The following is a 13558-nucleotide window of genomic DNA, read 5'->3' on the forward strand; positions in this document are numbered from 1 at the left end:
ATTTAACTCCTCGGAAATCTGAAATAAATTTTAAACTCAGGAAGATGTTGTTTCTTCATAAAACATTTCAGTAGCATTAGATATGTAGCAAATGATTTAATGAATGTATTTTTTAATTTGGCTATGAATTTTAGTTTAAAGGCAATTGAGAAGATCAGTGTTATGTGAGTTAACATAAGTTCCTTCTAGCTCTGCTACTTTCATGCCTATAATTATTCATAAATTTCAGACTACTGTTTACTTGTGTCTGATTTCAGGCATTGAACCTTCAGATGATAGTCCACCTTTGCCACCCAGCAGTCGAACGCCGCCAGTTTCACATATAACATCAAGTACAAGCTTGGCAGGGATCAGTGAAGCAGTAACTTCATTTCCTGTACCTGGAGCAAAGGACATGGAAACATCACTTGCGCCAAAATTGCAACTCACTGCAACTACAGGGAAAACTGAATTTTCATCTGCTACATCTAATACAACACTTCGAACCGTAACTTTATCAGCAAATATTTCTTCACAGTCAACAGAGATGACATCTATGAGAAGCACAACAGCCATGTCTGTGACAACACAATCTAATGTAAGCTTGTCTTCTCCTCTTGACACTTCTCCATTGTTTCCATCTACTGTCAGTCCAGAAACTTTTATGAAGATACAAACAATCAGTAGTGTTTCCACTAAACTGTTGAGGGCTACAGAACCTCAGACAGTAACTGCTACACATGCAGTGACTACAAGCACAGAATCAGAACGCAAACCAATTTCTACTTTTATATTTACTGGAACACCGCTTATACTTAGAACAACAGAATTTCCAGTCAAAACTAAAGTAATGGAAATACCAGAAACAGCCACAAGAACGCTTCCCACAAAAGAAGCACAAGTAAAACCAGAAGGACTTACAGCATTTATGCCTAGTTCATTTGAGTCAGTAACAGAAAAAACTACTGTCTATCTGTCCCAGTTTTCCTCATCACCACCTCTGGGCATGCCTTCATACACACCAGCAGTAAACCTAACAGGAACTTCAGAAGGGACAAGAATAAGTGTAGGACAGTCTTTTACCACAGTAGCTAATGTTACATTAGCATCATTTTCTCCTGTGATCACTACTTTGTTAAAACCATTGTCTTCAGCAACAACAAAAGCAGCAATTGTTTTAACCGAACAGAGCATGAAGACTACATTTTCACCAACATCCGCACCACCCATTTCATTAGGAAAGGCAATTACAGAACCTTCTGTTGAAATGGTTCGACACCTGACTGGTACTGCAGAGGTGCTTTTCACTACAACTCCAGGTCCAAAGACAACAACTCAGCAAACTCAAGAGAGATCATCAGAAACAACTTTGTTATCATTTACAACTCAAAAAAAGGAAACTCCCAAAACAACATCACATGTGGAACATATGTCAGGTTCTTATTTCCTTCCATATTCACTGCATCCTAGTTCTACAACTGAAAAATCTATCAGTCTTTCTACAAAAAGACCATCAGTGTCTGGTCCCACTCCTGCTTCTCCAGCTTCAGGTGAATTAAAAAAAACATATAAAACTGTTTCCACTACAGGATATCCTTCATACGTAGTCCTAAACACAACAGAGTTCCTGACTACATTATACACTAAATATCCTCTTGTGGCTGAGACTATCGGAGTGACACCTTTGTCTGTTGAGGTAACATCCAAAATAACATCCCCTTTTGAATTAGCAGCAAAGTCTACTTTATTTTCTGGAAAAACATCTACCAAGTACAAGTCAACTCTGGTTTTAAGTTCAGTGAAGACAAGCACTTCAGGATATTCAGGTAGTGTTACCACATCAGCAGTGAAAACCTCAATCTCATCAAAAGAAACCACCACAGTTCCTTTTGTAGCTACAGAAGGAGAGTCAGCTCAAAGAACATCCATCACTTCATCTCCACTTGCTCTCCTTAGTGCAACTGAAACCATGCTGGTGACAACCGAGCCTGATAAATCACAGGTGGAAAGAATGACTAGCATCTCTACTAGAAAGCCGTCTGCTTTCCCTTCTTCACCATCAAGTTCTCTAATCTCTTTAAACATTTCTCTTCCTTCACTACCCTCATTTGGAAAAGAAGCATCACTGACAGCTCTCAGTCCTGTGCATACATCCCATGAAACGATCTCTTTATATCCGAGAACAACTATAGCAAAATCTGTGTTACCAACAGAAAAGACCTCTCCAGTCCTGACTTTCTCTACTTTACCAACTATAACAGAACAGTCAAGTCCAATAACAACAGTATCACACGACAGATCACCAGGCAAAGCCATTTTAAATATTACTTATGCCACATTCTCCCCTCCCCCTGAATTTGGCAGTCAGCTTATAACAAGCAAAAAAGTAATGACAGACAAAGAAAAATCAACTCTGTCCCCTTCTGCTGTACTTCCAGTAACAAGGCCATCTTACACTTTTTCCACCTCTAAGCATCTAGCAGATAAATTGGTTTCTTCACCTCCTTTAACACAAATGATACTAGAAGTAACAACCACACCAAAATACCCAACATTAAAATCTACAGTCCAAAGTATAACAGATACAATAAAACTTGCAACAATTACAACTCGGCCATCCTTTCTTCCATCTTCAGTAGGCGCCTTTTCTTGGCAGACATCTTCAGGAGATAAACTTTCAGTACAGACCACAAAGACCATGGCCATACCACATTCTTCTACTCAGAAGGTTATGGAATTTGGTCGTCAGACTTCTGGGCCTTTGTTGACAAGCCAAAGCAGCACCCCAAGTTACCAGTATCTTGCAGAAACTCTAACAAAATCCACTGGTCAGCCACAACGTGTCTTTAGAACAACTGAAGCTACAGTAGAATTGACTTCCTCCTATCCCTTAATCACCTCACTCCCTGAAGGCATTCATTCAACTATATTACCTACCTCAGTAGGTCCTACACAAGTTATTTTGCCAACTCAAAAAGAGTTGCATTTAACTGATTCAGTCACGCAGCCATATGTATCAAGAACTTCCTCTGTTTTGCAGTCTGCAGTCCCAACTAGAACAAGAACTGACTTAATTTTTGGCACCAGAGTTCTCTCTCCCTCACCAGAAGTGCTTGCAGGTTCCTCTTCTTTAGCAACAGTTAAAAAAGAAGCATTTCCATCATTTTCCACACAAAATTCAAGTCAGTCAGTTGAAACAACTACAGCTTCACCAGAATCTAAGTCAATCTCTTCATTGGTTTTGTTACCAGAAAGAACAGAAATTCCCATTATGATGGGGAGCGGGACATCCACATCAATGGGCAAAAGTGATACAGAGAAAACTGCAGCATTGCCTAAACATGTCACACTTTCAACCACCTCCTACATTTCCACATTTGTACCAAGTACAGTGTTGTCAGCTATGGCCCATTCATCAGCTGCAGCTTCAGCCTCTCCAGTGATAAGCAGTACTGGGCAAAATGTTAGTATTGTATCAGGAACTTCAGACAGAGCAGAAGCAGTAACAGAATCCATCACAAGCTCTGTGAAGCCCACCTATTTTTTTGTTACATCAGAAGCAAAAGGAGCCATGTCCTTTGATACAGTAAAATCTGAAGAACCAGAATTAACAACAGAAATCCAAGCTATCCATACTGAAGGTGCTACTGTTACACCACAAACACCTCAGACAATTTACCCTCCATATTTCACAAACACAACTGCAGTTCCTTCAAATGTAAGTGTATCAGTACTGTCCACTATACGTTCATCCTCTGAACCAAAACCTTTTTCTTCTATAGCTGTGTCATTGGTCAGTACCACTCAAACTTCAAAACCTGAAATATCATCTGAGGTGCAAACGCCTTCTGGGAGTTCAGTGCTAATGATATCTGACCATCCAAATGACACAACCGCTCCATCAGTTTCCTTACTTTCCCATTTATCTACGAAACCACTTTATGGCTTGACTACAACATTTTCTGACAGACTGGCAACACCTGAAGCCATGTCAGGGGTCACAGCATCAGCTTTTATGCTGCCTAGAGAAACACCAACTCTTCAAACTTGTACAGTGAGTAACTATAAATATTTACCTGTTTGGTTTTGAATATATCTGGTTACTTTTACACACTCAAAAAAAAATTGAGCCATATTTGATCTTTAAGATTTAAAATATCTGTATCAAACAGGGAGTCCTATTATTTTCTGTTATATCCAGCTTTGGATGATTTCATTACACATAATGTTTTTTGTAAGTGCTGTAATACACTGGTTTGGGCCTCAGTTTTCTGAGTGTGATTTTTACGAGAGACTGTTTTTCTGGCAAAATATAGTGCTTCATCTTGGACAGTGGCATTTTTTTGATACATTGTCCTCCATAAAATACATCTTTCCAGAAATCCCTGTTATTATTTCTAGCTTCCATACTTTTCCTTCTCAACTTCTTTTAACATGAAGTTAAAAATTCAGTAATGCTGTTCTCTGCTTTACAACAAGACAGCAGTTTTAAACTATCCTCAGGATGGCTGGGTTTTCAAATGTGCTCTTCACTTATAGCTTCCACCAGTGTCGTGGGGATTCATAAGTATTCTGTACCTGAAGAATGTGGGCCCCTTTTTTGAGCAAATACTCTGCAATATTGTGATACTATCTTGGTAAGAATGGTAACCTATGTCTTTATTAAATATGCCTTAGCCAATCACAGAGAATGAGTGTGTAAAACACATTTGCTTGGATGGACAACTGATCCAAGTTAATAAATCGCAGAACTGCCCATACAGTGCAACTCAACCCAGCTGTGGAGTTTTAGGATTTGCTACTCAAGTGAATGGTGACAAATGCTGCCCAAAGTGGGAATGTGCATGTAAGTTTTAATTATGCAGTACTTTTGAAGTTAATTTAGATGACAATTTAATGTATATTGAAGAAGGCTAAGGACTAACACTTCTATACTACGGCATAGAAATAGATGATGCATATTGTATGGGTTATTCATTGTCTAATGCAATTTATAATTCTAGCTCTACATCCAGAGAAATTAAATCAAAATGCTCCTCTAATGTAGGATATTTCTCTTACCCAGCTTTAGGTGTCTGCAGTGGATATGTCTAGGTGTGACTTTGACCCATCTTGTCTTGTGTCTAATCGGAGTACACATTGTCAATATAGTCAGTGGATTTTTTTTGGTTTATCTTTTATCTACTTCAGGGTGAGAAGATTCCTTAGACTGTTAACAGTCTGAGGACTCTGGAAGCATAGCCATACTGTAGTCACTCCCATCAGTTACCCTGAATTGGGCAGAAGAATCCAAACCTCAAAGAAAATTCAATTTAGTCCATAATACCAAAGAAAGGATGCAACAATAAACAATGCTAATTTCTGCTTATGCTCTAGAGTTTGAAATAACTAGGAGTAGAACTCCAATCCCTTGGAAACACTAAAGCTTTAGCAATAAATAAACTTGGGAAGAAGGAAACTTTCTGCATGGGCTCCCACCTTAGGAACAAGACTAGAAGGGAACTAAGGATCATGTCATTCATGGTTTTTGATAGTTTTGGGTCTTAATATTTTGTAATATTTACAGAAATCTTAAGTTGGAAAAGTTTAATTTCTTTTTTTTTTTCTTAGGTCGTTGCACAATTTTCTCTGATCTGAGTATTGTAACCTATGATGGAAATCATTTGGCTTTATTCAAAGAAGCATCCTATGTTGTTAGTCAAACTCAAGATGAAACTATAACCATCCATGTCCTTGACTGTAGAATGGTAACTAACATTTATCAGCTAACAAAAGGTGTTCAGTATGGGTAATAAGATACATCTTAAAAGGAAGGGCATAGTAATACCACACAGTTGTGGGTAATTATTCACTTCTGGCCAATATCTACAAATTGTACTTCCACTTTACAACACTTATGAATTGTATAGCACTTTATCACCTGACTGTGTATACATATAGTGCATATATATGTATATAGTTCCTTCTGAGAAATGAGAAACACCAATTTTCAGAGCCATAAAAGACTGTAGGATTGTTAGGGGAAATTAGACCACCCAGTTCTTTCCAAGTCTCTGACAAGAGCAAATGCTTGTTGTTTCAGAGGGAAGAGAGAAACTGTAATGGCTATCCTGCCTGATGGGTAGCATAGATTGGCTTTAAGTCATGAAGAGTTAATTTCTCATAAGCTTTTACAAACCTCTTTAAACTCCAGTCTCTTCTATAAAGGCTAAGTAATGTTGATGTCCATATAAAAGTCCATCACAAAGTAGTACCTTATGGCAGCTAACTCCAGAAGCTCACCATGACTGATACGGAAAAGGAGATCTGTTTATGACTTTCAGATCTGTTTTTCTGTTGTATTTAGTGCCTCTGTTTTGTTCAGCACCTTGTATCTTGGGAACTACGGATGTATTTCTGATCCATTGCTTCTGTACTGTTCATATACCATATAGATTCATCATTCCCAGTCTCGTTCACCTTCAGATATGTAGTTCATTTTTTTATGCTGTCTAAACAGCTAGTCTGCCATATGTTGTGGGTTTTTTCCTGAAAATCTTTATTTCTGTTGTAATTTCAAGACTGGATGGCAGAACACAGTTGCTGAACACCATGAAGTATAGTATTTTGTTTGTTTATTTTGCAAGAATGCTATCTAGACGAACTTTGTAGTCTAGACTTGAAATTACAACCAGCAGCTGTTTTCTTCTCTTAAAAATATACCCCCTGCCTAAATCCTTAGTGTCCCAGTACCTAAAACCAGTAAGCAGGTAACGTAAAAAGATTTTGCACATCATGACTATGGTTGATGTATTTTTGCTTTCTCCACAGGGTAATTCAAATTCAACATCTTTGTGCCTGGCAATGTTGAATTTAACCTATGTATCAAACCAAATTATTATCAATCGTTTAAGTAGAAAAGTAAGTATTTTGAGAGTTAGTTTTTGTTTGTCTTTTAGATAGCATCTTACTTCTGTACAGCAACTGCCTCCTCATGTGGATACTGAAAACTGAAGTAGGACAAAATGAGTAATTTAATTCATTGTTCCAACTTTGTAATTTAGTAAACAGCTTGTAAGTTCAGAGTCAAACTGTGATACAAGGACTGTTAATGAGGTAAGCTTCAGAGCAAGGTACACACATATAAGCTGTTAGCCTCTTTAGTACCTGTATTATCTTTGTGGGGGTGAGCCTGACTCCTTTTGAAATTAGTTTTGAGTTAGATTCCTCAGATGTTGAGAATCTGGCTTTATTCCTTCTACCTCTAACACTTGGTACCTGACATTTAACATCTTTTCTGTGTGTATTTTAGATAACAGTAAATTCAAGATTTGCTTGGCCAACTGTTAGAAAATATGGATACAAAGTCGAGGATTCAGGCTTCAAGTATGCAGTTGAGACCCCAACAAAAATCAGAATTCAGTGGTTTCACAACACAGGTGTGATGATTATTGAGTTTAATAGTACCAGAGAACCAAGAGCTTTGGGACTATGTGGTAAGTATAGAGTAGTTCAAGACATAAAGACATTCAGATGCTTTGCTAGGGAGGCGCAATTTTCCTAATCATATAAATTATCTTTTGCAAGATCTGGCCCAAAAGAGTGATTGCAAAACGCTGCTAAGTTTAAGGTACTATTAAAATTAAATAATAATAATAATAATAATAATAATAATAATAATAATAATAATTTGTTATTATTATTGTTGTTGTTGTTATTAAATTCGTTAATTGTTGAAATGATGTTTGATACCTATCGGTATAATCACTTTTTACCCATAGTGGTGCTCTAACTGAAGACTATTTGAATCTCAGGTATGACTGCTGTAACTAAACCCTAATAAGTCAGGCATAAATCCATAATGTCAAATAAGGTGATTTACAAATTTAGGTTTTGGTATCCATGTGATAGGAAGTGACATGTGCTATTTTCAGTTTCTAAAGGTCAGAATTCACAGAAAATGTTAACTTGAGAGAACTAATCTTAATTTATCTGTTGGAGAAAATAGTTCAGAGGGATTTCTTAACACTAATGGGTTAAATTACCATAATGTTGCGCTCTGTTAGGTCTGCTCAATAATTTCACATAGTTTCTTTCTGAAAACATAGCCTTGAATAAGCTGTTGGTGCTGTAGCTCTTGCAAGCATATATTTGTTGATGTAAATCCCCACTGCGACACCTGAATCTGTAAATTTATCTGCTGTAAATTGGAGCTGGAAACCAGGGTTACAGAGTTCATATAATTACAGTGGATATCTTTCCAGTTTCAGAAAGGGCAAATGCCTGTAGCTCAGTATCAAATACCAATGATAGTTCAGTCCAGTTCCAAGTTCTGCAGACAGTAACATGCTACTCATAAAGGAAGAGAGTTTGAATTTACTGCCATTTTGAAATTAGTTTATTACCTGTAATTTACCCTAACTTTTGTTTTACACATCATTCTTGCTCTGTTTTGCTAGTTCTTACTGTAATTAGTTTAAATAGAAACAAGAACATAAAGATTGTATTGATTCGGGTTATCCTGAAAGTCTCTTTTGCCTTTACCTGTTTGGTTACTGTGATAGGGAGAATGGGAACATTATATTACTGGTTTACAAGGCACTTTAGGTAGATGACGACACATTTCTCTGAATGATATTTCAAGTCCAACTTCTTCAGAGAATGTGCTGTATTTTTCTGGTATTCACCTCAGATTGGGATTCTCTGCCTAAGTCTGGCTGCACAGTGCTCTGTGGTGTGACTTACCAGAGCCTGCTTTAATTGAGCTGGTTGTACTGCATCTTTTCAGGGTAAATTAGTCTATCCTGATCTCCTGTGCTTTCCCTGTTAGACTGCTTCTTCTGAGCTTTCTCACATGTCTTTTGGCTGAACTGCAGTACTGGTAGATCCTGATTTCTCAGCTTCATGGAAATGATAAAACCGAAGGCACTGTTACAGTTTTGTAGCACAAGCATCCCTTGGAAGGATCTGTGTCAGAGACAACGGTGTCTTTTACAGTGGATCAGGCAAACGTGGCAACTGGTGAAAAGCTGGTGTGGGAGATGAGGAATGTGGGAAGGGAACATGGACATCTCCCTAGCAAAACTGGTGAAAGAGAGTGCAAGCATGTCACTTTTAGCTGCAACCAGATCCTGCAATGCCAAATGTGAAGCCTTAGTTTTGCTGTGTTAAATCTCCTTGTCAGTGTGTAAGAGAAGAAGCAGACAAAGATATCCCAGATATGATAGCAATCCCTTGAAGTCTCTCAATCATCAAGTACTTCCTATTTGTGTTGCACAGACTCACAACCTTGCAAAGTTCAACCAGAAACTTTTTTGAAATGGTTACAGTTTCAAAAGCTGTTTGACTCCCTGAATGCCTATTGCTGTATCACTGATTGTCAATGGCTTACACTTGTCATCAAGAATAGGTGAAAAATGGTAAAACAGACCAGTTCTTAGAAAAGAGTTAAATCTACAAACACTTTTTGAACAGAGGAAGATTTAGAATTACCATGCAAGCTTGTGGGGACATCAGAAGAAAACATTCTAGAAGTCTGATACAAAAGTCTCAGAAATTGTGATTAGGATGAAAGAATGGGGGACTGATCCATCATTCTGCTTTTTTGTACCTGCTGGCTCTTAAAGGACCTTCCAGAGGAGACTACTATAATACTTAGATGTTGTGTGTGGACCAGAGTCACTCTCTGTATGTCACATTGATTCCTTTGCTTCAGAGTGTTTCAGAATTGCCAACTATCTTAGTTTAAACACAAACTGTAATGCTGCCTTCCAAGTGTGCCATAGCTGACATCAAACAGCTCTTTGATATGCAATAGATCTCCTTTCACCCATCTTAATTCTTAAATGCATCTTTACTTTTGCTTAATTTTCCGAATTTTGTGTATTTTGATCTACCAGAGGCTTTCTGCGCCTGCTGTGGGTTGTGATACTGTCATGTTGTGTAAGTTTTTTAAAAGCTATTTACTTTTTTGAATGTGCCACTTCAAACATTCTTCAGAATGAACAGTTTGGTGCTAACCTGTTTGTTTTCTTCTGGTAATACACAGGTTTTTGTGATAGAAGCTTGGAAAATGACCTGATGCTACCCAACAGGACGGTTTTAAGCAAAAGTGATGCTCTGTCAACTTTTATAGACAGCTGGCAAGTGCCAGACACATTAAAGTATGTTGGAGAAGACAGGCATCAGGAAACTAATTGCTCAGTCATGGACTGCTCAGAGTGCTTAAGACTGGTGTTGAACCAGACCTTCAGCAGCTGTCATCCTTATGTATGTTAACTATTTCAGAAGCTTACATTTTGAGACACATGCAGTTCTGATACAATTTTGTATACTTGATAATTTCATTAACATGAAACTATATGTAACCATATCTGTGGAATGAGATACTTTTTTTTTCTATACAGTTGTAAAGTAAAAACAATTGAAGAGTGTGGCAGCTTGATAGGAGAGAGAGTGCAACTAACACATTCAGAATTCATAATATATCTGTTAGTTTTGACAATACCATCTAATTTATAAATCAGTTCCAGCTAATTCAACTGAATATGATGTAGAGCAGAGTAAAAGAAAATAATTTCAGGATTTAATTAATCCTTAAGCATTCAGTAATTTAATTCCAAATTGCAGAAGGTGATCTGAGAGCCTGCATTTTCAAAGGCTCTAGAGACAAGGAGCTCCAGGTTAGAGAGGTAAGAGGGTAGAACAGACAATTTAAAGTAAACCTAAAACAAATAACAAACTCAGTGTGCAAATAAAGTATGCCTTTGTGCTCATATGAGTCCATTTACCATTTCACTTTTTGTATATGCTTGAGTCTGATGAAGAGGCCAAAACCAGACAAAAACATAGAGATAAGGAAGAATAAGGAACAATGAGTAATTATGCCTTCTATTGGAAAAACTGTATTAGCTCTTGCCTTTGCACTTAGAAAAGATGAAACAGGAATATAAGGATGACATTTTTTTCCACACTGAGTAAGCCTTTTAAGTACTAATAGAGTCTTTTTGTGTACACCAATGGAGGCTGGTAGCCTCTTGATTACTGTGAACCAAGAACTTTTGACGTCAGTGTCTGTAGCTGATAATCAAAAAAGTCGATCTGTTTCCTGCCTAGCCAGGGTCTCTATGAAAGTGCATTATTTTCTATTTTTTCTTTATTAGGTTCCACCTGAGATATTCTGTAATATATGGGTTCAAGACACTGAGTACATTCGAAATCCATGCATTTCACTAGCTGCCTATGTGGCAATGTGCAACAAATTTAATATTTGTATAGAATGGAGGAGCTCTGATTACTGCCGTAAGTATTCTGCGTGTATGTGTACCTCTAGTGTTCACAGACAAAATTTGCCCTTATATAAGTGCTACTGTAAGTTGAAAATACCAGTGCTCCTTGAGTTCTCACATACTTTGGAAGTCATTATTGACATAATAAATTTAGCATTTTTTATGATAGTTCAAAGCAGTGTGCAAAAGTAATCGGGATCATTATAGCTATTTCACAGATCGAAAAGGTAAGCTAAAGAACCTTGCTAAGAAGTCTACCTCTGGCTTGTAATGTACTTAATTGTATAAGTCAAATCTTCTTGCAGTGTAGTGTTCATTTCTCTTAGCCACTTTCCATTGGTAAAACCACAACACAGCAAAATTGGTTGGTGGAAGGAGGAGGTCGAAGAAAGTTATGTGGTTCTTTGAATTGGTGATGTCTGCTTGATGCTGTTCCAGAAAGCTGTGTTTTCAGAGAAGGGATTAGAGAAGTGAATCACTTTTGAGATTAGATGGAAAGTAAGGAGTAAAACCTGAGAGCTAGAGTATCCTGGCAGTAGGCATTTCCCGTAGAAACATATTAAATTATAAGGCTAAGTGGGATCTGTAGCTGTCAGTGGAGTGAACAGAAAATTTGAATTACAGCATCTCTTTATGATCACCTAGGAAAAGCCCCACGCAGTGATAACCTAGGGAGGTCTGTGGTTGCCATGCTTGAAAAGGGAAAGATAGATGAAGCGTGATCCTCAAAAATAAGAGAATTCACTGTACTTAGAAATCATAAGTTATGTCTTTTTTTAGTGATTTGAAGTGCATACATGTGTAGAGTCTTCATGCAAGCAGGTCATAATGTCCTGCAAATAATAGTCATGGAGTTTAAAGCTTAAAACCAGTCAATTTAAAAAAAAATAAATCTTCAGTTTGTATGAACTTTACTAGCAAATAACAGTTTAAAAAGAGACCTTACAAAATATATCAGTAAATATATATTCCATCCACTGTGACTGGACACTTATTTTTACACCACAGTGACCTCTCGTGGTGCGTGCCTAGCAAGGAAGAACCATGAAGTTACATCTGGATTTTGTGATCACCGAGTGTTGATATGCTGTAGACCGTTTTTTAAAAGCCTGAGTTTCTCTATTTACAAGGCTCTAATAGATATTTCCTGTGGGGTGTTATGGCCATTTGTTTTAGTAGTGAGGAGCTGAATAAAATCAACCTCCTTTCCCAATTAATCTTTAAAATCTAAACTGGAACCTCCTTTATTTCTGAGCAGACAGTCCCTTTGTGAACTGGACTTTGTCTCATTACCATGATTCCATGTGGAGCTGCTGTATTATTTAGGTATCGTTACATGATTAGGATCATATATTCTGGTAGTTCACAGAACCACACTGTTGGCATTTCTGGTCATTCTCCATTTGCCATATTTATGCAGCTTTAGTCACTGTTTTGAACCAATGAAAGATCATGTTAAGTTTTCAACAGCAAAAGTCAAAACTAGATGCTTTTTTGGTCTGTTCCTGCATGCACCCATAGCATGCCAATGAACTTACGTTAGTAGTATAAAGAATATTAAATTTAACTGTGTTCTTGGACTCAAAAATAAGACACACAAGGGAGTAATTAATGTCATTATCTATTAAATATAGTAATGAATTCACCCTGTTCTGTATAATTCCTCATAAAGCAATGCTGGATTTGCCTTTATATATGTATTTTTGTAGTTGACAAAGTTCTGCCCTTTAGTAATCAGTAAATCGTATTTAGAATGATTCACAACAGTGTATTTATCTGTGCAGTATTTGCAAGTATTTTGGAAGTTTAAATTACTTTGTGTCAACACTGTTGCATGGTTTGATCCCCTTAGTGCTAAAATGCAAATCAAAGCCTGATGAAAATGTTACTACAAGAAAAAGAGAAGTAAAAGTGCTCACAACTTCCTTTTGTTTGAATTTGTCATATAGAAGGTAACTGGTCTGTATCAGAGGTTTAGGTTGGTGGATCCTCCTGAATTGGCAAGGACAGGAAGTTGAGAAGAAGACAATAATGTCTTCTCTTAGGTACTGCCTCTCATATGACTGCCACTTAAGAATGAGTGATTTGATTATTTCTTTCCTAGCTTTTCCCTGCTCTGAAAACTTCTCCTATCAGGCATGTATAGCTGCCTGTGAGGTTCCAGATAGTTGTCAGAATAACGAGATTGCTTCTCTGGACTCGGACTCCTGCTCGGTGTTGACAGAAGGCTGTGTCTGTGCTGGAGGGACCATCCTTCACCGAGCTCACACTGCTGTCTGTATTCCTGAAGAAAAATGCGGTATATTTGGATG

At 37.4% G+C, this 13558-nt stretch overlaps 1 protein-coding gene across 3 annotated transcripts in view; it reads left to right on the forward strand.

Moving 5' to 3' along the window:
* Positions 1-13558, forward strand: part of OTOG (otogelin) — a 103498-nt gene that overhangs the window by 71570 nt on the left and 18370 nt on the right. For all 3 annotated transcript variants that reach the window (XM_026850375.1, XM_026850377.1, XM_026850378.1), the window contains 8 exons: positions 258-4033; positions 4657-4825; positions 5590-5726; positions 6790-6879; positions 7271-7454; positions 10007-10227; positions 11121-11259; positions 13351-13545. In XM_026850375.1, the coding sequence (XP_026706176.1) occupies positions 258-4033; positions 4657-4825; positions 5590-5726; positions 6790-6879; positions 7271-7454; positions 10007-10227; positions 11121-11259; positions 13351-13545 (4911 nt within the window). The remainder of the gene's footprint in view (positions 1-257; positions 4034-4656; positions 4826-5589; positions 5727-6789; positions 6880-7270; positions 7455-10006; positions 10228-11120; positions 11260-13350; positions 13546-13558) is intronic.

The sequence above is a fragment of the Athene cunicularia genome (assembly GCF_003259725.1).
Source record: "Athene cunicularia isolate RWA chromosome 5 unlocalized genomic scaffold, athCun1 chr5_part2, whole genome shotgun sequence".
Lineage (NCBI taxonomy): Eukaryota > Metazoa > Chordata > Aves > Strigiformes > Strigidae > Athene > Athene cunicularia.